The sequence below is a fragment of the Ranitomeya variabilis genome, chromosome 2 (genome assembly GCF_051348905.1).
Source record: "Ranitomeya variabilis isolate aRanVar5 chromosome 2, aRanVar5.hap1, whole genome shotgun sequence".
In the NCBI taxonomy this organism is placed as follows: Eukaryota; Metazoa; Chordata; class Amphibia; order Anura; family Dendrobatidae; genus Ranitomeya; species Ranitomeya variabilis.
The window spans coordinates 442484418-442508531 of NC_135233.1; the positions used below are offsets into that span (position 1 = coordinate 442484418).

General features: G+C 46.7%; 1 protein-coding gene across 3 annotated transcripts in view; it reads right to left on the reverse strand.

Moving 5' to 3' along the window:
* Window positions 1–24114, reverse strand: part of LOC143806509 (uncharacterized) — a 236519-nt gene that overhangs the window by 141843 nt on the left and 70562 nt on the right. For all 3 annotated transcript variants that reach the window (XM_077287123.1, XM_077287125.1, XM_077287124.1), the window contains exons 13-15: window positions 16127–16402; window positions 15017–15271; window positions 1182–1451 (exon numbers count right to left, since the gene is read on the reverse strand). In XM_077287123.1, coding sequence (XP_077143238.1) covers window positions 1182–1451; window positions 15017–15271; window positions 16127–16402 — 801 coding nt within the window. The remainder of the gene's footprint in view (window positions 1–1181; window positions 1452–15016; window positions 15272–16126; window positions 16403–24114) is intronic.

Genomic DNA, 24114 nt, shown 5'->3' on the forward strand with positions numbered 1-24114 from the left:
GTATGACCATCTTTACCGTCTTTACCGTGAGAGGTACCGTCTCACAAAACGATTTACCAACGATCACGACCAGCGATACGACCTGGCCGTGATCGTTGTTAAGTCGTTGTGTGGTCGCTGGGGAGCTGTCACACAGACAGCTCTCCAGCGACCAACGATGCCGAGGTCCCCGGGTAACCAGGGTAAACATCGGGTTACTAAGCGCAGGGCCGCACTTAGTAACCCGATGATTACCCTGGTTACCAAAAAAAACAAACAGTACATACTCACCTTTCGGTGTCCGTCAGGTCCCTTGCCGTCTGCTTCCCGCACTGACTGACTGCCGGCCGTAAAGTGAAAGCAGAGCACAGCGGGAAGTCACCGCTGTGCTCTGCTCTCCCTGTACGGCCGGCAGTCAGTCAGTGCGGGAAGCAGACGGCAAGGGACCTGACGGACACCAGAAGGTGAGTATGTACTGTTTGTTTTTTTTTACATTTACGATGGTAACCAGGGTAAACATCGGGTTACTAAGCGCGGCCCTGCGCTTAGTAACCCGATGTTTACCCTGGTTACCAGCGAAGACATCGCTGAATCCGTGTCACACACACAGATTCAGCGACGTCAGCGGGACCTCAACAACCAAAAAAAGGTCCAGGACATTCCAACACGACCAGCGATCTCACAGCAGGGGCCTGGTCGCTGGTACGTGTCAAACATAGCAAGATCGCTACTGAGGTCGCTGTTGCGTCACAAAACTTGTGACTCAGCAGCGATCTCGCTAGCGACCTCGCTATGTGAGACGGGGCCCACATGCTTTAAGCTCCTGAATAAATAAGGACAGGCATAAAAGGTAAAAAACAAAAACATTTTACATATTTACAACACATTTGGATACTGGAAAAAATATTTTTTAAAAGATTTTCTGATTTATCATAGGATCTCTTTTGCATGTACATGAGTTTTCAGGATTATCTCACGCAGAATACAATGGAGCAGATTACTCAGAGAAACTCCTGACCAGATTCTTTCAGCAGTACAGTTCAACATCATTTCCGAATTATCAACTCATTTAGACACCTCTAGGGTTCAGGGAACTCTTAAAATTAATTTCTCTTCTCTGTATTCTGCTCCTTCATTTTCACCACAGTTCTCCTCACATCAAGTGACAATTTTTAAAAAGTGGAAATAATAATGAAACCTACTTGTATAGACCGATGTGGTGACCGGAGAGCTCTGATACCCCCGGACTCCGACTGTTACCACAGCTATAGAGTAATTAGTCCCAGATGTCAGGTTCTGGAGGGTGACACTTGTTGTGAGATTTGTCACAGATAAGTTAGTTGATGGATATATCCCATAGCTTATAGTATATGTCTTATTCACACCGGTCATATTTACTGGCTCCAACCAAGATAATGTCAGGTTCTTTGTTGTCACTGTGGTAAAGGATAATATTCCAGGTGGAGTTGGATCTGCAGAAAAAGAGAAATGCAGAGAGGTGAGAACATATCCAGCATCTGTATAATAAGGTGAAAGTGCCGGTAACAGAGGATTATAAAAAAGTCATGACTTAAGGCATTAATGATATCATACCCAACTATAAAGAAGCTGTACCACGTGACTTAGTGCTTGCTCACACGAGCGAGTAAATTGGACGAGTGCAATCAAATTTAAAAAAAAAAAAAAATTGGATTTCACTCAGCCCAGTTTATACTATGGGGTAGTGCACGTCTGCGATTATTTTCTCATGCTGATTCAACACACGTAAACAATCGAAGAATGCTGCAAATGGCTGCGAGAATCGAATTGCTCTCGCAACATCGCACTGCACTTGGGAGGTCACCCGAATGCAGAGCGATTCCTGTGGACGTCGGCAATAGAGGAGATGGAGAAATTACTTTCTCCGTCTCCTCCACTCCAATCTGATTCTCTCAGTGAGAGGATCGGCACACAGTGCACCAACACAGCTGAAAGTCACAGCAGAGTTTGAGCCGAGTGTCATTAGCAAATCACATGTAATGCTCTCGTATCAGATGCTATAAGCTGGTGTGACTCCAACCTTAGGGTTAAACAGCCACGGGAGCAATTAAAGATTTCATAATGAAATATTTATATTATTCACATCCAAATATGAACCAAACGTATCAGTTGCATGTCGGGTGCACTGTTTTTTTGTTACAGGTGTCATTTACATTTAAAGAGAATTTTTCACCAGTCTGATCAAGTTAAACTGGCCACATCATAGCAAAATATCTACAAAGCGGAGTAAAATGTATGTGACTTTTTATTTTCTCCTCTTCGTTGTGGAGATATTAGATTATAACGTAAATTATAACCTAAACTTTGCAATCAACTGGGTGTCACTTCTTCCCCTGCATGAGGTTGACCAATAGCAACAATTTGCAGAAAAACATAATGGTAGCATAGAAGGAACCTAATTTATGTGTATAGATATAGTCAGAACTGATTGGAGGGTTGGCAGTATAATAAAAAGATGTCTAAACATGGAATAGGATCCAAATAGATATTTTATTTAGAGATATATAAGAGATGATGAAGAGACCTGTGTAGTCTCGAAAGCTTGCATTTTGTTACCATCTTTTCATTTAGCCATTAAAAGGTATCAACCACTGAGGACTCTCAATTCTAAATATTTTTGAGGCATACATACAAATATATATTTTTACTAGTAGTGAGACAGGTTCATTATATATTTTTTATTTATTTTAAAAAATAAAACTTGATTTTTTTTTTATTATATAAACAGATAATTTATTTTAATGTAACTCATTTTTAGAAACTTACTAGCAGATTACGTTTAGTATATAATTTCATGCATGGGGAAGTGTGGTGGATTCATAAGGAATTATCAGATAGCTCATTATAAAATAAAGACTGCTGCCTAGTATGACTATAAAAGAAGACTCTAACATGCATGGGATGCGGCCTTTGTTTTCGATCGGCCTCTGTAGCTGCAGTGTCATCACTGAAGCAGCGCAAGTATTGACCCGGAGAGACGCCACCGACCAGGGCTCTCTTCATGTTTATTTTCAGTGGAATGATCTATCAGGATATATCTCCACCACATGGATCATCACTTCTTCTGAAGATATCACCCTCAGATTTCACATCATTACAGATGGACTATTAACTTCATCTACTATTATGGAACATAACTTCAATTGAAGGTTGTTACTAGCACATATAGACCATAGTTTCATGTATTGCCATTTACGGCATTCATGAGCGATTGGTTAATATTTATTATATTCCATTGTTTTTTTCTGGAAATATTGAATCATAATAAAAAGAGGGATTTTTGTGTACTCACCGTGAAATCCTTTTCTCCGAGCCAATCATTGGGGGACACAGACCGTGGGTGTTATGCTGCTTGCCACTAGGAGGACACTAAGTGATACAAAGAAAGTTAGCTCCTCCCCTGCAGTATACACCCTCCTGCTGGCCCTCAGCTAACCAGTTCGGTGCAAAAAGCAGTAGGAGATCAGTAACAACATATTAGCTTACAGCATGTCATATTATATATGAGAGTATAGCATATCGGATTATAAAAACAAGCATAAGCCAATACCAGGGTGGGAGCTGTGTCCCCCAATGATTGGCTCGGAGAAAAGGATTTTACGGTGAGTACACAAAAATCCCTCTTTCTCCTTCGCCTCATTGGGGGACACAGACCGTGGGACGTACCAAAGCAGTCCCTGGGTGGGGACAACGTCAGATCAGGCCCTGTGTAACTGCTACTTACAAGTGCGCCACCGCGGCCTGCAGAGTCCGCCTGCCCAGAGTCACATCTGTGGAAGTCTGGGAATTATAATGCTTCAAGAATGCATGCGGACTGGACGAATCCGCAAGCTTGCAGGCGTGTCTTGTCGACGCCTGGTGCCTAGAACCCACGATAGACAGGGAGATAGGCTGTCATCTAACACGGAAGGACTCCTGGATGGTGAAAGGAATACACCAGCCTAAATGGCCGATGAAGACGGCCAAACCCTTCCTGTAAAGCCTTCCTCTTACCATTAGGAAACCCAAGATACAGTGTCCAACCTTCGGAAGGACGCCGTCCTCAAGACGTACCTACTCAGAGCACTCGCTTCATTCGGAATATGGGGAACTCATTCCATTTTGTGGCCTGGTGCCAAAAGAGATGAGGGAAGAACTATGCCCTCATGACAGTAGTAATACAATACCACCTTGGTAACTAGGGACGGGGAAGGCCTGAGGACAACCTTGCCTTGAAGGAAATAAGGGAAAAAAGTCTGAAAAGACCCGTTAGCACCGAAGACTCGTCAGGATGAGGATATCGCCGAGAAAAAAGGGGGCGACCTTCCCTAATAGAATAGATCCCAATGATCTAACGGTATGCAATAGGGAAGAACTACATGTGAAAACATCCTGCGAGGTGGTCCCTACTTGCAGTTTTGTTGCAGAAAGAAAGAAAGCTACCAGCTCCGCAAGCGAACTGACGTGGTCAGTGCGGATTTCCGAGGATCACTGGGGCCCTTTCTGCTTCTGAAAAGCTTTCGGAAGTGGAAACTGGTACCACGGAATAACCAGAGCATGCAGTGCGATGGCTCTTGGATCTCGAGGCCGAATAACAAACTCGAGTACACAGGCGATCAGTCAGGACGCCATCCGAACTACAACTGTAGAGCTCCAGTGATGGCGGGTCTGATGGAAGACTTTCGGGTGAAGTTCCCACTCACTTGAGGTGAAACCCTGATGGCTAAATATGTTCGCAGCCCAGAGTTCTACTCCTGGGATATGTACTGCCAAGATCACCGAGTGATAGATCTCGGCCCATGTGAGGTACCTTGGCCATGGTGCTTGAACGTGGGTACTCGCTAGATGATTGACGTATGACAGCCATGGCGTTGTCCAATTGAAATCGGATGGGTTGACCCGCCATAAGGTAGTGGACCTACTATAGGACTACCTTTGAGATCTCCAGAGCAATGATCGGGAGAAGAGGACTGGCATTGGAAGTTACTAGTAACCATGGAACCGGGAGAAAAAACCCTGGATGAAGGAGCTCAGAGACTATCGTCTGAAAGGCTGCTTGACTTGCTGAAAACTAACGGAGCGAAGGAAACTGCTTCCATTGTCGTCTCTCGTTTTTTTTTGTTTTTGTTTTTTTTTTAAGAACCCTCCCAGCAAATCGAATGAAATGAGGGGATGAGTGAGCAAGAGCGCGAGCTCCCTGTTGAAAAACCATGACCTTGTCTGGAGGGAAATTTACCACCCTTCTGGAAGAGTACCGGATCATTCTCAAAAAGGATATCTGCTGGGCTGGAAATGAGAAGTTGTCTAAGTCTAGCCACCAGAGGGATCACAAGTGAGAGGGTATCACAAGTGATATAGACGACTTAGCGTAGTCCTGCAAGGGCGAGTAAACAGTCGGCCAAACAGGGCAGGACGGCCACGCCTCTAGGTGCAAGATGACAGCCGCCATGACCCTTGCGAACACTCTGGGTGCGGTAGCAAGGCCGAAGGACAAGGTCGTGACTTAAATGCTGTTCAAGAATGGAAAAGCAAAGGGATTTTTGAAGAGGTTAGGCATCCCGAATGTCGATGGATGCCAGAGACTGCACCTTTTTTGTTGAAGTAATGGCTGAGCGGAGGAGCTCCATTCGAAGAAGAACCTTGTGAAAAAATTGTTAGAAGTTTGAGGTCCGGGATCGGTCATACTTCTCGTTCCCCTTTTAGGAACCAAGATCCCTTAGATCTAGACTGTCCTGGACAACCCTTTCACTGTTGGTCGGGGCTGTAGGAAGGTACGATCCTTGGTTAGTCTCCCGCTCAAAAATTTGATTGACCAGCTGAACTGTCTTCAGGAAAGGGGTACTGGTGTGAATCAAAGTAGTTAAGGTCTCCAGGCAGGAGACCGTTGCTCTAGCAATCCATGCGGCGGCTAGGGAGGGTAGAGGGCTGGACCCGTAGCCGCAAAACGGAACAAACCAGATTTGCCATTTGACAGATCGTGGCATTTTTAATTGAGGACATATCGGGCAGGGATACTGGTAGGTAAACCACAGGAGATTGTACCCGGTTAATCTGCCGAGTGGCAGAATGCGCCGCTGCTTCCAGCAGGTCATTGCAGAGTTAAAAATTAGGAGCCTCGATCCACCATCCTCTTAACAGGGAAGTGGAGAGGGAACATTCGCCTTCTTGCATCTTCTGTTAAAGAGTGGTGATGCAGAGGGGGGTGCTCAGACGCCCGAAAAAAGGGTGCCTCTGTACATCCATAGAGTTTAGGTCTCCGGGTGGACTGTTGTGGATTCTGTTTTTGGGCTCCCTCTGGTGGTTACGGCTGGTACTGGGTGACTTTGGTGGGTTGCGGTCTCTGGTTTCCACCTGTCCATCAGAGGCTGGGTGTTTCCTATTTAACCTGGCTTTCCTGTCATTCCCTTGCCGGCTATCAATGTACTCAGATGTGCTCAGTTTGGTTCCTGACTACCTGCTCCCAGATCTCTCAGGATAAGCTAAGTTCTGTTTTTCAGTTGTTTGGTTTTTTGCCCAGCTTGCTAATTATGACTCTATGCTAGCTGGTAGCTCTAGTGGGCTGAGGTTCTCCCCATGTGCCATGAGTTGGCACATGGGTTCTTGTAATCTCAGGATGGTTTTTGATTAGGGTTTTTTGCTGACCGCTCAGACCCTTTTGTATCATTCTGCTTTCTAGTTATAGCGGACCTCATTTTGCTAAATCTATTTTCATCTCTATGTGCGTGCCTTCCTCTCATTTCACCGTCAATACATGTGGGGGGCAACTATACCTTTTGGGGTTCATTCCTCTGGAGGCAAGCTAGGTCTTTATTTCCTCTGCAGTGCTAGTTAGCTCTTAGGCTGGCGCGTGGCGTCTAGAATCAACGTAGGCACGCTCCCTGGCTATTTCTAGTTGTGTTTGTCAGGAGTAGGGCAGCGGTCAGCCCAGGTTCCATCACCCTAGAGCTCGTCCGTTATTTATGTTATTTTGCTTGTCCAGTGCGATCCCCAGCCATTGGGATCCATGACAGTATAGCCGGCCCACAAAGTGTTAATTGTTTGGGCTGAAGCAGGAGAAAAAGAAGTGTTTAAGGGAAATTTTTTTTTTTTTTCCCCTCAGAGTTTTGCTGCCTAGCCCTTAATTGCTGTCTAGCTGCTTCTTACCTCCTCTTAACCCTTGAATGGCTCTGACCTTAGCTGTTTAACATGGATGTCCAGAGTTTGGCTTCCAGCCTGAATAATCTTGCTGCAAAAGTTCAAAACATACAGGATTTTGTTGTTCACACTCCCATGTCTGAACCTAGAATTCCTATCCCAGAGTTTTTTTCTGGAGATAGATCTACCTTCCTGAATTTCAGGAACAATTGCAAATTGTTTCTTTCTTTGAAATCTCGCTCCTCTGGAGACCCTGCTCAGCAGGTTAAGATTGTAATATCTTTCCTGCGGGGCGACCCTCAGAATTGGGCATTTGCATTGGCACCAGGGGATCCTGCATTGCTCAGTGTGGATGCGTTTTTTCTGGCACTGGGATTGCTCTATGAGGAACCTAACCTGGAGATTCAGGCTGAAAAGGCTTTATTAGCCCTCTCTCAGGGGCATGATGAAGCGGAAGTATATTGTCAAAAATTTCGGAAATGGTCGGTGCTTACTCAGTGGAATGAGTGCGCCCTGGCTGCAAACTTCAGAGATGGTCTTTCTGAGGCCATTAAGGATATTATGGTGGGGTTCCCTGCGCCTACAGGTCTGAATGAGTCTATGGCTATGGCCATTCAGATTGATCGGCGTTTACGGGAGCGCAAACCTGTGCACCAGTTGGCGGTGTCTTCTGAACAGGCACCTGAGACTATGCAATGTGATAGAATTCAGTCCAGAAGTGAACGGCAAAATTATAGGCGGAAAAATGGATTGTGTTTTTATTGTGGGGATTCAGCTCATGTTATATCAGCATGCTCTAAACGCACAAAAAAGGTTGATAAATCTTTTGCCATTAGTACTCTGCAGTCTAAGTTCATTTTGTCTGTAACTCTGATTTGTTCTCTGTCTTCCATTTCCGTCAATGCCTATGTGGATTCGGGCGCTGCCCTGAGTCTTATGGATTGGTCATTTGCCAAACGCTGCGGTTTTAGTCTGGAGCCTCTGGAAGTTCCTATTCCTTTGAAGGGAATTGCCTCTACACCATTGGCTATGAATAAACCGCAGTACTGGACACAAGTGATCATGCGCATGACTCCCGTTCATCAGGAGGTGATTCGCTTCCTTGTACTGTATAATTTACATGATGTACTAGTGCTTGGTCTGCCATGGTTACAAACTCATAATCCTGTCCTGGATTGGAAAACAATGTCTGTGTTAAGCTGGGGATGTCAGGGGGTTCATGATTATGCACCTCCGATTTCAATCGCTTCATCTACTCCTTCTGAGGTCCCTGCGTTTTTGTCTGACTATCGGGATGTTTTTGAGGAGCCTAAGCTCAATTCGCTCCCTCCTCATAGGGATTGTGACTGTGCTATAGAATTAATTCCTGGCAGTAAGTTCCCTAAGGGTCGTTTATTTAATCTGTCAGTGCCAGAGCATACTGCTATGCGGAATTATATTAAGGAGTCCTTGGAAAAGGGACATATTCGTCCATCTTCGTCCCCTCTGGGAGCAGGTTTTTTTTTCGTGGCAAAAAAAGATGGTTCCCTGAGGCCTTGTATAGATTATCGCCTTCTGAATAAGATTACAGTCAAATATCAGTATCCATTGCCATTATTGACTGATTTGTTTGCTTGCATTAAGGGGGCTAGGTGGTTCACTAAGATAGATCTTCGCGGTGCGTATAATCTTGTGCGGATAAAACAGGGTGATGAGTGGAAAACCGCATTTAATACGCCTGAGGGCCATTTTGAGTATTTGGTAATGCCTTTTGGACTTTCTAATGCTCCTTCAGTCTTTCAGTCCTTTATGCACAATATTTTCCGTGAATATCTGGATAAGTTTATGATTGTGTATTTGGATGATATTTTGGTGTTTTCTGATGACTGGGAGTCTCATGTTCTACAGGTCAGGAAGGTGTTTCAAGTCCTGCGGGCCAATTCTCTGTTTGTGAAGGGCTCAAAATGTCTCTTCGGAGTCCAGAAAATTTCTTTTTTGGGGTACATTTTTTCTCCTTCTACTATTGAGATGGATCCCGTCAAGGTTCAGGCGATTTGTGACTGGACACAACCTACATCTGTTAAGAGTCTTCAGAAGTTCTTGGGTTTTGCTAATTTTTATCGTCGGTTCATTACTAATTTTTCCAGTGTTGTTAAACCTTTGACTGATTTGACTAAAAAGGGTGCTGATGTTGCTAATTGGTCTCCTACGGCTGTGGAGGCCTTTCAGGAACTTAAGCGCCGGTTTTCTTCTGCTCCTGTGTTATGTCAACCAGATGTTTCACTACCTTTTCAGGTTGAGGTTGATGCTTCCGAGATTGGAGCGGGGGCGGTTTTGTCACAGAGAAGTTCCAATGGCTCGGTGATGAAGCCATGTGCGTTCTTTTCTAGAAAATTCTCGCCCGCCGAGCGCAATTATGATGTGGGTAATCGGGAGCTTTTGGCCATGAAGTGGGCATTTGAGGAGTGGCGTCAGTGGCTTGAGGGTGCTAGACATCGTGTGGTGGTCTTGACTGATCACAAAAATCTGATTTACCTTGAGTCTGCCAGGCGTCTGAATCCTAGACAGGCTCGTTGGTCGTTGTTTTTTTCTCGTTTCAATTTTGTGGTTTCATACCTGCCAGGTTCAAAGAATGTGAAGGCAGATGCTCTTTCCAGGAGTTTTGTGCCTGACTCTCCTGGAGACTCTGGGCCTACTGGTATCCTTAGGGATGGGGTAATATTGTCCGCCGTCTCCCCAGACTTGCGACGTGCATTGCAGGAGTTTCAGGCGGATAAACCTGATCGTTGTCCACCAGAAAGACTGTTTGTTCCGGATGATTGGACCAGTAGAGTCATCTCCGAGGTCCATTCTTCTGTGTTGGCTGGTCATCCTGGAATATTTGGTACTAGAGACTTGGTGGCCAGGTCTTTTTGGTGGCCTTCCTTGTCAAGGGATGTGCGCACCTTTGTGCAGTCTTGTGAAGTGTGTGCTCGGGCTAAGCCTTGCTGTTCTCGGGCCAGTGGGTTGTTGTTATCCTTGCCTATCCCGAAGAGGCCTTGGACGCACATTTCCATGGATTTTATTTCAGATCTCCCTGTCTCACAGAAAATGTCCGTTATCTGGGTTGTGTGTGACCGCTTTTCTAAGATGGTTCATTTGGTACCCTTGCCTAAGTTGCCTTCCTCCTCTGAGTTGGTCCCTTTATTTTTTCAGAACGTGGTTCGTTTGCATGGGATTCCGGAGAATATCGTTTCTGACCGGGGATCCCAGTTTGTGTCTAGATTTTGGCGGACGTTTTGTGCTAAGATGGGCATTGATTTGTCTTTCTCGTCTGCATTCCATCCTCAGACGAATGGCCAGACGGAGCGAACTAATCAGACCTTGGAAACTTATTTAAGGTGTTTTGTTTCTGCTGATCAAGATGACTGGGTTGCCTTTTTGCCACTGGCCGAATTTGCCCTTAATAATCGGGCTAGTTCTGCTACTTTGGTCTCTCCTTTCTTTTGTAATTCGGGATTTCATCCTCGTTTTTTCTCTGGTCAGGTGGAGCCTTCGGATTGTCCTGGAGTGGACGTGGTGGTGGACAGGCTACATCAGATTTGGAATCAGGTGGTGGACAATTTGAAGTTGTCTCAGGAGAAGACTCAGCAGTTTGCTAATCGCCGTCGCCGCGTGGGTCCCCGACTTCTTGTTGGGGACTTGGTGTGGTTGTCTTCTCGTTTTGTCCCTATGAAGGTCTCTTCTCCTAAGTTCAAGCCTCGGTTCATCGGTCCTTATAAGATCTTGGAGATTCTTAACCCTGTGTCTTTTCGTTTGGATCTCCCAGCATCGTTTGCTATTCATAATGTGTTCCATCGGTCGTTATTGCGGAGGTATGAGGTGCCCGTTGTTCCTTCGGTTGAGCCTCCTGCTCCGGTGCTGGTGGAGGGAGAATTGGAGTATGTTGTTGAGAAGATCTTGGATTCTCGTGTTTCCAGACGTAAACTCCAGTATTTGGTTAAGTGGAAGGGTTATGGTCAGGAGGATAATTCCTGGGTGGTCGCCTCTGATGTTCATGCGACTGATTTGGTCCGCGCCTTCCATAGAGCTCATCCTGATCGCCCTGGGGGTTCTCGTGAGGGTTCGGTGACCCCTCCTCAAGAGGGGGGTACTGTTGTGGATTCTGTTTTTGGGCTCCCTCTGGTGGTTACGGCTGGTACTGGGTGACTTTGGTGGGTTGCGGTCTCTGGTTTCCACCTGTCCATCAGAGGCTGGGTGTTTCCTATTTAACCTGGCTTTCCTGTCATTCCCTTGCCGGCTATCAATGTACTCAGATGTGCTCAGTTTGGTTCCTGACTACCTGCTCCCAGATCTCTCAGGATAAGCTAAGTTCTGTTTTTCAGTTGTTTGGTTTTTTGCCCAGCTTGCTAATTATGACTCTATGCTAGCTGGTAGCTCTAGTGGGCTGAGGTTCTCCCCATGTGCCATGAGTTGGCATATGGGTTCTTGTAATCTCAGGATGGTTTTTGATTAGGGTTTTTTGCTGACCGCTCAGACCCCTTTTGTATCATTCTGCTTTCTAGTTATAGCGGGCCTCATTTTGCTAAATCTATTTTCATCTCTATGTGCGTGCCTTCCTCTCATTTCACCGTCAATACATGTGGGGGGCAACTATACCTTTTGGGGTTCATTCCTCTGGAGGCAAGCTAGGTCTTTATTTCCTCTGCAGTGCTAGTTAGCTCTTAGGCTGGCGCGTGGCGTCTAGAATCAACGTAGGCACGCTCCCTGGCTATTTCTAGTTGTGTTTGTCAGGAGTAGGGCAGCGGTCAGCCCAGGTTCCATCACCCTAGAGCTCGTCCGTTATTTATGTTATTTTGCTTGTCCAGTGCGATCCCCAGCCATTGGGATCCATGACAGTGGACAGGACAGGTTGTCTGGCGTTAGGCCTGGATGCAGAAAAGGATATGGAAGCGACCTTCATGTGCCCGTCTGTTGATGGTGTGGGGAGACCGGCGCCCTTTAAAATGCCTGTCGCCCTTAAAAATCAGACCAGGCATGGCGTCCCACGTAGAGGCTTCTGTCCAGTGAATCGCATATCCGGACTGGATGGCAAAAGCTCTACGAGGGAGTTTAGACTGAGGGAACTAGTTACACTGGGATAAACTGGGATCAGCGGCAGAGGGCTCCTCATTTATGACCAGTTTCGGATTGGTCATGTGCCTTTAAGACCAGGGAATACTGGTCGTGTGCCTTTAAGACCAGGGAATACCTACTGGTCCCGTGCCTTTAAGACCCGGGAATTCTGGTCACGCGCCTTTAAGACCAGGGAATTCTGGTCACGCGCCTTTAAGACCAGGGAATACTGGTCATGTGCCTTTAAAACCAGGGAATACTGGTCACGTGCCCTTAAAACCAGGGAATACTGGTCACGTGCCCTTAAGACCAGGGAATACTGGTCACGTGCCCTTAAGACCAGGGAATACTGGTCACGTGCCTTTAAGACCAGGGAATACTGGTCACGTGCCTTTAAAACCAGAGAATACTGGTCACGTGCCTTTAAGACCAGAGAATACTGGTCACGTGCCTTTAAGACCAGAGAATACTGGTCACGTGCCTTTAAGACCAGAGAATACTGGTCACGTGCCTTTAAGACCAGAGAATACTGGTCATGCGGGTTTAGGTAAAATCTCGCAGTGAACGTGAAGCGCCAATTCAGGGGGCGGAGCCACAGGCACAACGTGGGCGGAGTCTCGAGACTTCCATGAATAGGCCCAAGCCGGGGCGTAAATTTCTGCAGCCGGCGCCAGCGTAGAAGTGAGGGGTGGTCACGCCCGTTGCTTGAGAAAATCGAGTGCTTCTGTGCCAGGCGAAAAGCGCCAGGAATAAAGGCAGAGCCGCCTTAATGCGCCACAGTGCGCTTCTGGGGTGCGGCCTACACATTGGCCGAAGCCGGGAGCTAAATTTTGTAGCCGGCTGGAGCGTTTCCTCAAGGAGGTGGGCCACAGGGAAGCCCGAGACTGCCTGTGACTATCCCGCTGCAGAAGCCCATCGCTGCCAGGATCCACTCACCAACGGTGCGCGTCCCGGCATGGAGCCGCCGCGGATGTCGGGTATTGCAGCGTGGATGGGCGTTACCTCAGGTGAAGAGATAGAGGGATAAACCTCAATCCATCATCCCTTTTGTTAGGGAGGTGGAGAGGAACCGTCCGCCTCTGTGCCATCCGCTTTCACAGTGGTGGGACAGTGGGGGCTGCCCGGACCATGGAGAGGGGCTTCTGTACATCCACGAAGTTCAGCCCATCGGGACCGTGAAGGCACCTTCGCCCCTGAAGGGGATTTCAACTGCAGCCTAGTCCGGCTGAAAAAGCCGGGGACTAAATTTATGGAGCCTGCCGGTGGAGCGTGTCGGCGGGCCGCGCGCCGAATGATTGCCGCGGCACCCCCAGGACCGCATCTTCCATGCAGGCAGCGTGAGGAAGAATGGCCCCCGAGAACTGCAGGGCGCCTCTCGTCCCAGACGAGAAGCGCCGATATAGGAGGCGGGGTTATGGCCGTGGGAGGGATCTGCCCACTGCGGCCTACTCCAGCTGAAAAGCCGGGGACTAAATTTCTGGCCTGCCTGGCGATGCGCGGCGGCCGCAACGGAGCGACGCTAACCGCCGCAGTTCCCCGACCGCCGGCGCTCCCCAGGGACTCTGCCGCAAGTACCGCCGGCGCCTGCCCCATAGAGGCCACTGTGGCCTACTCCTGCTGAAAAGCCGGGGACTAAATTTCCGGCCTGTCCGGCGGTGGCGATGCGCTGCGGCCGCAAGTGATCTGGAGCGCAGGAGAAACTCCTGTGTACTCACGGTTCAGCCTCCATGGCTGCCGATGCAGGTCCCCCTGTCCCTGCGCGCTCCCTCCGTTCTCGGATCCTCTTCAGGAACTGGTACGTTCCTCTTGTGCAACACCATGTGATGTGGGCCTTGTATGTCGGGCCCCCGGAGAGGAACATTAGAGCAGGCTCCAAGTACTCGCCGTCTTGCAGGGGGAAGGGAGATCGGGACCAAAGATGGAAACCCGTCGCCCCAGTAAGAATTGGCGTGCTCCAGCGTCGCAGGAGAGGGACGGGGAGGTATACTCGCCGTGCTCGCCTGTTGCTGGTTCGGGGGAGAGCGGGCCCTATAAAAGGGATCCGTCGCCCCCTTCACTCCGTTGAATAAAAAATAAAAATTTACAGAAAAATAAAAATTAAAATTAAAATAAGAAAGTTGGGGTCTGAAAACAGACCCAAGTGCCTCCTACAGACACTAAGCAAGAACTGGTTAGCTGAGGGCCAGCAGGAGGGTGTATACTGCAGGGGAGGAGCTATTCTTTGTATCACTTAGTGTCCTCCTAGTGGCAAGCAGCATAACACCCACGGTCTGTGTCCCCCAATGAGGCGAAGGAGAAATACAGCTCGCTGTACAATACACAAGGAGGTGGAATGAGGACTAATTTGCTAATCAGGCCTCTTAATATGGTGTACTGCAGAGGGGGCTGTCCTTTAAAAAAAAAAAACAACTTTTAATTGTTGGAGGATGCATCCTGAACAGGGGCATTCACCAAACACCTCCTGAGGAGAAGAGGGGCTGCAGACTCCTCCAGAGACTCATCCTAAGGGTGCATTCAGACAAACATATAAATTGGTACGCAGTGAACAGACTGACTGGCAGCTCTACCAACCAGAGCGTGAGAGCTGCATAGAAATATATGAAGCTGTCACGCTCAGGTCGAGTGAGCCACCGGCCAGTCCGAGCATTGCGTTCCGATCTCGATCCAATTTATCCGGTTGTCAGACTGCGACCTAACTCAAAACAATACATGCCTTCCATGCCTTGTCCACCACTCTAGTCATGGTCATCTCCATCTCACTATGTACCCTGCTCACTCTTAGTTACGGTAAGCTGATCCTGATGATACTCACATGTGGCCTCGGTCACTGGAGCAGATGTCTGGCTGCAGCTCCCACTGACTGTCTGTACAGTGACATTATATTCTCTGCCTGGTAGTAATCCTGTGAAATTCACTTGTGTGCTCGTCGTTTGTGTTGTGATATTGATGGCTCCTGTTAGGCTGACTGTATAGTTATTCACTTTTCCTGCTGGTATTATCCATGAGGCTCCAAGAACATAAACCGACTGGTAATTATTTATGGTGATATTGGAAACTTGTCCGGGAACTGAGAATAAGATCATTAATCACAGACAGGTTAGTTATACAGCAGTTACTTATGGTATAATATAAGTAGAAGGCCTGTGGCACAATGAAGTCAGGAGGACAGCAGGGGTCAAGATCAAGATTTCAGGCAGAAGCAGAAAGCAAGAGAAATTTCACAAAATTAAGGAAGTGCAAATAACCATCTAAGTATTAAATAGCAGAAAAAAAGGTTAAATAAGCTAGGTAAGTAACCAGCAAAACACATAGTAATAATTGCATCAGGAGCAGTAATACAGCACAACAACTGGTACTTGAACAGGGGACACATGATGAGTTAAATAAGACAAATACGTTGCTGGTGCTTTTGGCCGCTGAGCCCCGTCCTGCCGTTGGTCCTGCTAAATGACCCAAGACCTAATTTAAATATACTCGGAAAGTACTGTAAATTAATGGAGGAGCAGAATGTGACTATGAGGGTTTGGAGAGCGGTGTCCACTCAGCCCAGCAAAAGAAAAGACAGCTTCTTTTGATGAAGAGCCAAGTGATGACAAATCCATCCAGCAATGATATCAGTACCACCTTCAGGCAGAGGTAATAGGCAAAGTGTTAAGAGCGCTGAGGGGAGGGGCACATCCATGCTATGGCCATAGCACACGGATGTGCCCCTCCCCTCAGCGCCCCCTTTTTTACAAAGGTGTGCTGCGCAACCCTGATTTTTCTGCTTTAATGGAGGGCTTGAAGTGCATTTCTGTCCCAAGAGATGGCAATCTGGAGAGAGAATTCACCTGAACTGTTAAAATGACAAATATTATAGATATTATATATAACAGGAGCTTCGACGCATAATTCACATTTTACAAATTGTCTCGGTCCTCACCTGTGCAGCTTGTGTTTGACACCGGGTCGGATTCAGTGATGTTATCGGCAGCTCTTGTATAGACCAGGAATGTATATGTTTCTCCTGGTGTCAGATTCATTATTGTCGCTGATTCACTTGTCACTATTGTATTATTTATCATTGATGCTGATGAGGTGACATTGGTCTGGACTCTGTAGCTGTAAGACGACTGATACTCATCAGGTCTACTCCATGTCAGAGACACAGAATATGAGGTCACAGCGCCGATCTGCAGAGATTTCACGGATATCGGTTCTGAAATAAAATAAATACAAACAAAACAATCAGTGTGGATAGAGAATGAGGGAGCAGTATGCTGTATTATTCTATGGTAGCCACTGTTCAAAAAATTAAAATCCAGAGTTGTAATCTGAGCCATGATGGGAATGAAGCCCACAAGATATCTGGACCATACTCATTAGATGAACGTTGGCTGAACATCAATATCTAAAGGGATATGGTCATCTTAACTCCTCAACGCAATATCACATACATTAATTATTATTATTATTTATGTAGCACCATTGATTCCATGGTGCTGTACATGAGAAGGGGTTACATAAAAATTACAGATGTCACTTACAGTAAGCAAACTAACAATGGCAGACTGATACAGAGGGGCGAGGACCCTGCCCTTGTGGGCTTACATTCTACAGGTATGTGTGTCAAGCGGTAAGGAAAGGGGGCATCAGACTGTGTCTGGAACTGGGATCCTAACTATCCCTGTGCCAGGGGTACTCTTAAAGGTGGAGAGGCCCGAGTCTCCGATCTTACTATGCTCTTGCTAATGTCCTGACTCCTAAGCTGTCCCCTCCCATTCCACCAGGAGGCCTGGGACAGATATGTTAAGGTACCTTCACACTAAACGATATCGCTAGCGATCCGTGACGTTGCAGCGTCCTGGCTAGCGATATCGTTGAGTTTGACACGCAGCAGCGATCAGGATCCTGCTGTGATGTCGCTGGTCGCTGAATAAAGTTCAGAACTTTATTTGGTCGTCCGATCGCCGTGTATCGTTGTGTTTGACAGCAAAAGCAACGATACCAGTGATATTTTACACTGGTAACCAGGGTAAACATCGGGTTACTAAGCGCAGGGCCGCGCTTAGTAACCCGATGTTTACCCGATGTTTACCCTGGTTACCAGTGTAAAATGTAAAAAAAAAAAACAGTACATACTTACATTCGCGTCCCCCGGCGTCCGCTTCCCACACTGACTGAGCGCCGCAAAGTGAAAGTGAAAGCACAGCACAGCGGTGACGTCACCGCTGTGCCCTGCTACTGCCGGTGCTCAGTCAGTGCAGGAAGCGGACGCCGGGGGACGCGAATGTAAGTATGTACTGTTTGTTTTTTTTACATTTTACGCTGGTAACCAGGGTAAACATCGGGTTACTAAGCGCGGCCCAGACAAACTGGAATAACAAAAAGCAACTTACATACAAAAAAACTCACTGAGGGTAGAGAGGATTAAAGGGAAGGATAGGAATGTACAAACCAAATGGTAATAGGATTTTGGAGAACGCATACACCCAAAAACAGCATACAACAATCTCCAGCAGCAACTTTAGCACACCAACTCCAGCAAGCCAGGAAGTAAAACTTTCACAGGTATGGCTGAGACGATCTGGCCAGGTTTTATAGAGAAAAAATGAGGTCAGGAGCAGCTGTCAGATGGAGCTGCATGTCTACAACCAGCAGACAAAAAGATGTTAACCTTTTCAGCGCCAAAGGAAACAAAGTCCATTTAATATGAGAAACAAAACACACAGGCTAAATGGAAGACCTATGATTCACAGTATGTAAAGATTGCCTAACCCCAGACCTCCTAGGAGGGCGTGCCACACTTGTGACAATAGCCCTTCGCTCTACCACGGGCCACAGGATCCTCAGGGCCGGGTTTATCTGGATGGGCCAAATGAATGGACTGTATCAACCTACTGGCATTGCGACATTGCGAATTAGAAAAACTAAACTACATATCTAATTGGAGGTATTTACTAATATTATCACACCTAATACATATTGGGATAGGATCTTGGAGATGGGAATACCTCTTTAACCTCCAATACAGGCACTCACATCCTCTCCTTAGGACCATACCACTTTCAATGTACCAGGTAGTGTATAGAGCGGCGAATCTTACGGGAATCAACGAGTCTCATTACCTGAAATTATAAATTACCGTCAATAATAACCGGTGGTGGTTGCAAGGGTGACGGTACCACAGGTGCAACATATTTTTAAAGTAAAGACCTATGGAAAAACATTATGGATCGTGAGAATTAGAGGAAGCTTGTGATGAAAAGTTACAAGGTTGATTACAGCGAACACCTTACAGGACCAATAAACCTAGGACCTAGTTTCCACGAAGGAACTTTCAGTTTAATATTTTTGATGAATAGCCATACCAACTCATTCACCCCCAGGTCTGGACATGACATTTGTTGTTTTTAATTTCAGCCATACGTTTGTTTTTGTCCCCCATGATCTTTAAATTATTCTGAACTCCTTCCCACACAGATGAGAACAAAGATAAGAATTGTTCCTTTCCAGGGTAGTGTATAAAAATGCAAAACAAACAAAGATAACAAAAAGCAACTTACATACAAAAACACTCACCAAGGGTAGAGAGGAATAAAAGGAAAGATAGGAATGTACAAACCAAATGGGAATAGGATAATGGAGAAAGCATACACCCAAAACCAGCAAACAACAATCTCCAGCAGCAACTCCGAAATGCAACTTCAGGACACCAACTCCAGCAAGCCAGGAAATAAACTTTCACAGGCAGGGCTAGGTTTTATAGAGAGAGAAAATAAGCAGGTCAGGATCAGATGAGAGATGGAGCTGCATGTCTCTAAGGCCTCTTTCACACTTTTATTTTTCGGTTTTTTTTACCATCAGTCACAATCCGTCAAAATGTTGAAAAGACGGATCCTGTGCAGATTGTAAAAAAATGGATGCACTGAGTCCATTTTTTTTACGGATCCATCGAGGCTATGTGCACACATTGTGTATGCGTCTTCGCCGCGTTTTCCGCTGCAAAAAAAGCATACACAACACAACCCATGTTAAAAATAATTAAAAAAATAAAAAATCGTGATATTCTTACCTTCTGGCGTCCCCCGCAGCCCCCCCCCCCCGATGCTCGCAATGCTCCCGTTCCCAGTAATGCCTTGCGAGACAATGACCTGTGATGACGTAGCAGTCTTACGAGATCGCTATGTCATTGGGTCATTTTGCAAGGCATCACTGGGAATGGGAGCTGCCGACAGCATAGCGAGCATCGGGGGTGTTGTGAATTTGCTTTTTGCTCCCTCTAGTGGTTACTAGTTTTTTGACTCTGGTTTTTCTGTCTTTCCTTTTATCCGCACCTGGGTCGTTAGTTAGGGGTGTTGCTATATAAGCTCCCTGGACCTTCAGTTCAATGCCTGGCAACGTAGTTATCAGAGCTAGTCTGCTGTGCTCTTGTCTACTTATCCTGGTTCCAGTTATATCAGCTAAGTCTGCCTTTTGCTTTTTGCTATTTGTTTTGGTTTTGTATTTTTGTCCAGCTTGTTCCAAATCTATATCCTGACCTTTGCTGGAAGCTCTAGGGGGCTGGTGTTCTCCCCCCGGACCGTTAGACGGTTCGGGGGTTCTTGAATTTCCAGTGTGGATTTTGATAGGGTTTTTGTTGACCATATAAGTTACCTTTCTTTATTCTGCTATCAGTAAGCGGGCCTCTCTGTGCTAAACCTGGTTCATTTCTGTGTTTGTCATTTCCTCTTACCTCACCGTCATTATTTGTGGGGGGCTTCTATCCAGCTTTGGGGTCCCCTTCTCTGGAGGCAAGAAAGGTCTTTGTTTTCCTCTACTAGGGGTAGCTAGATTCTCCGGCTGGCGCGTGTCATCTAGAATCAACGTAGGAATGATCCCCGGCTACTTCTAGTGTTGGCGTTAGGAGCAGATATATGGTCAACCCAGTTACCACTGCCCTATGAGCTGGATTTTTGTATTCTGCAGACTTCCACGTTCCTCTGAGACCCTCGCCATTGGGGTCATAACAGTTTGCCAGGCCCGTATTAAATGTTTAATGCATTGCAGAAGAGGGATTATAAGAAAGAAGATTCTGAGTTTTTTTTTTCTCCTTCCCCTTTACCTCAGAGTGGCTATGCTTGCTGCAGACATGAATGTCCAGACCTTGATTACAAGTGTGGACCAGCTGGCTACTCGTGTGCAGGGCATACAAGACTATGTTATCAGAAATCCTAGGTCAGAACCTAAAATACCGATTCCTGAACTGTTTTCCGGAGACAGGTTTAAGTTTAGGAATTTCGTGAATAATTGTAAATTGTTTTTGTCCCTGAGACCCTGTTCATCAGGAGATTCTGCTCAGCAAGTAAAGATTGTTATTTCGTTCTTACGGGGCGACCCTCAGGATTGGGCTTTTTCGCTGGCGCCAGGAGATCCGGCATTGGCTGATCTTGATGCGTTTTTTCTGGCGCTCGGTTTACTTTATGAGGAACCCAATCTTGAGATTCAGGCAGAAAAGGCCTTGCTGTCTATGTCTCAGGGGCAGGACGAGGCTGAAGTGTATTGCCAAAAATTTCGGAAATGGTCCGTGCTGACACATTGGAACGAGTGTGCACTGGCCGCTAATTTTAGAAATGGCCTTTCTGAAGCCATTAAGAATGTTATGGTGGGTTTTCCCATTCCCACAGGTCTGAATGATACTATGGCACTGGCTATTCAAATTGACCGGCGGTTGCGGGAGCGCAAAACCGCAAATTCCCTCATGGTGTTGTCTGAACAGACACCTAATTCGGTGCAATTTGATAGAATCCTGACTAGAAATGAGCGGAAAATTCATAGACGCCGGAATGGCTTGTGCTACTACTGTGGTGATTCTACACATGTTATCTCAGCATGCTCTAAACGTATAGCTAAGGTTGTTAGTCCTGTCACCGTTGGTAATTTGCAACCTAAATTTATTCTGTCTGTAACTTTGATTTGCTCACTGTCATCTTATCCTGTCATGGCGTTTGTAGATTCAGGTGCTGCCCTGAGTCTCATGGATCTCTCATTTGCTAAGCGCTGTGGATTTACTCTTGAACCATTAGAAAATCCTATTCCTCTTAGGGGTATTGATGCTACACCATTGGCAGCAAATAAACCGCAGTATTGGACTCAGGTTACCATGTGCATGACTCCTGAACACCGCGAGGTGATACGTTTCCTGGTTTTACATAAAATGCATGATTTGGTCGTTTTAGGGCTGCCATGGTTACAGACCCATAATCCAGTCCTGGACTGGAAGGCTATGTCAGTCTCAAGTTGGGGCTGTCGTGGTATTCATGAGGATTCCCTGCCTGTGTCTATTGCTTCTTCTACGCCTTCGGAAGTTCCGGAGTATTTGTCTGATTATCAGGATGTCTTCAGTGAGTCTGAGTCCAGTGCACTGCCTCCTCATAGGGACTGTGACTGTGCTATAGATTTGATCCCAGGCAGTAAATTTCCTAAGGGAAGACTGTTTAATCTGTCGGTACCTGAACATACCGCTATGCGTTCATATATCAAGGAGTCTCTGGAAAAAGGACATATTCGTCCGTCTTCTTCCCCTCTTGGTGCGGGATTCTTTTTTGTGGCAAAAAAGGACGGATCTTTGAGACCTTGTATTGATTATCGGCTTTTAAATAAGATCACTGTCAAATTTCAGTATCCTTTACCGCTGTTGTCTGACTTGTTTGCCCGGATTAAGGGTGCCAAGTGGTTCACCAAGATAGACCTTCGTGGTGCGTACAACCTTGTGCGCATTAAGCAAGGTGATGAATGGAAAACCGCATTCAATACGCCCGAAGGTCATTTTGAGTACTTGGTGATGCCTTTTGGGCTCTCCAATGCGCCTTCAGTTTTTCAGTCCTTTATGCATGACATTTTCCGGAAGTATCTGGATAAATTTTTGATTGTTTATCTGGATGATATTTTGGTTTTTTCTGATAATTGGGATTCGCATGTGGAGCAGGTCAGGTTGGTCTTTAAAATTTTGCGTGAAAATTCTTTGTTTGTCAAGGGCTTAAAGTGTCTCTTTGGTGTACAGAAGGTTCCCTTTTTGGGGTTCATTTTTTCCCCTTCTGCTGTGGAGATGGACCCAGTCAAGGTCCGAGCTATTCTTGATTGGACTCAGCCCTCGTCAGTTAAGAGTCTTCAGAAGTTCTTGGGCTTCGCTAACTTCTACCGTCGTTTTATCGCTAATTTTTCTAGCATTGTGAAACCTTTGACGGATATGACCAAGAAGGGCTCCGATGTAGCTAACTGGGCTCCTGCTGCCGTGGAGGCTTTCCAGGAGTTGAAACGCCGGTTTACTTCGGCGCCTGTTTTGTGCCAGCCTGACGTCTCACTTCCCTTTCAGGTTGAGGTGGATGCTTCGGAGATTGGGGCAGGGGCCGTTTTGTCGCAGAGAGGCCCTGGTTGCTCTGTTATGAAACCTTGTGCCTTTTTCTCTAGGAAGTTTTCGCCTGCCGAGCGAAATTATGATGTGGGCAATCGGGAGTTGTTGGCCATGAAATGGGCATTTGAGGAGTGGCGTCATTGGCTCGAGGGTGCTAAGCATCGTGTGGTGGTCTTGACTGATCACAAAAATCTGATGTATCTCGAGTCTGCTAAACGCCTTAATCCGAGACAGGCCCGCTGGTCATTGTTTTTCTCCCGCTTTGATTTTGTTGTCTCGTATTTACCAGGTTCAAAGAATGTGAAGGCCGATGCTCTTTCTAGGAGCTTTGTGCCTGATGCTCCTGGAGTCGCTGATCCTGTTGGTATTCTTAAAGATGGAGTTATCTTGTCAGCTATTTCTCCGGATCTGCGACGTGTGTTGCAGAGATTTCAGGCTGATAGGCCTGAGTCTTGTCCACCTGACAGACTGTTTGTTCCGGATAAGTGGACCAGCAGAGTCATTTCCGAGGTTCATTCCTCGGTGTTGGCAGGTCACCCGGGAATTTTTGGCACCAGAGATCTGGTGGCCAGGTCCTTTTGGTGGCCTTCCTTGTCAAGAGATGTGCGGTCATTTGTGCAGTCCTGTGGGACTTGTGCTCGAGCTAAGCCTTGCTGTTCTCGTGCCAGCGGTTTGCTCTTGCCCTTGCCTGTCCCGAAGAGACCTTGGACACATATCTCCATGGATTTCATTTCTGATCTTCCGCTATCTCAGGGCATGTCCGTTATCTGGGTGATATGTGATCGCTTCTCCAAGATGGTCCATTTGGTTCCTTTGCCTAAGCTGCCTTCCTCTTCCGATCTGGTTCCTGTGTTTTTCCAGAACGTGGTTCGTTTGCACGGCATCCCTGAGAATATTGTGTCAGACAGAGGATCCCAGTTCGTTTCCAGGTTCTGGCGATCCTTTTGTAGTAGGATGGGCATTGATTTGTCGTTTTCGTCTGCTTTCCATCCTCAGACTAATGGACAGACGGAGCGAACCAATCAGACTTTGGAGGCTTATTTGAGGTGTTTTGTCTCTGCTGATCAGGACGATTGGGTGACATTCTTGCCGTTGGCTGAGTTTGCCCTTAATAATCGGGCTAGTTCCGCCACCTTGGTTTCGCCTTTTTTCTGCAACTCTGGTTTCCATCCTCGCTTTTCTTCGGGTCATGTGGAGCCTTCTGACTGTCCTGGGGTGGATTCTGTGGTGGATAGGTTGCAGCAGATCTGGAATCATGTGGTGGACAACTTGAAGTTGTCACAGGAGAAGGCTCAGCGCTTTGCCAACCGCCGCCGCGGTGTGGGTCCCCGACTACGCGTTGGGGATTTGGTGTGGCTTTCTTCCCGCTTTGTTCCTATGAAGGTCTCCTCTCCCAAATTTAAACCTCGTTTTATTGGGCCTTACAAGATATTGGAAATCCTTAATCCTGTATCTTTTCGTCTGGATCTTCCTGTGTCGTTTGCTATTCACAATGTATTTCATAGGTCCTTGTTGCGGCGGTACATTGTGCCTGTAGT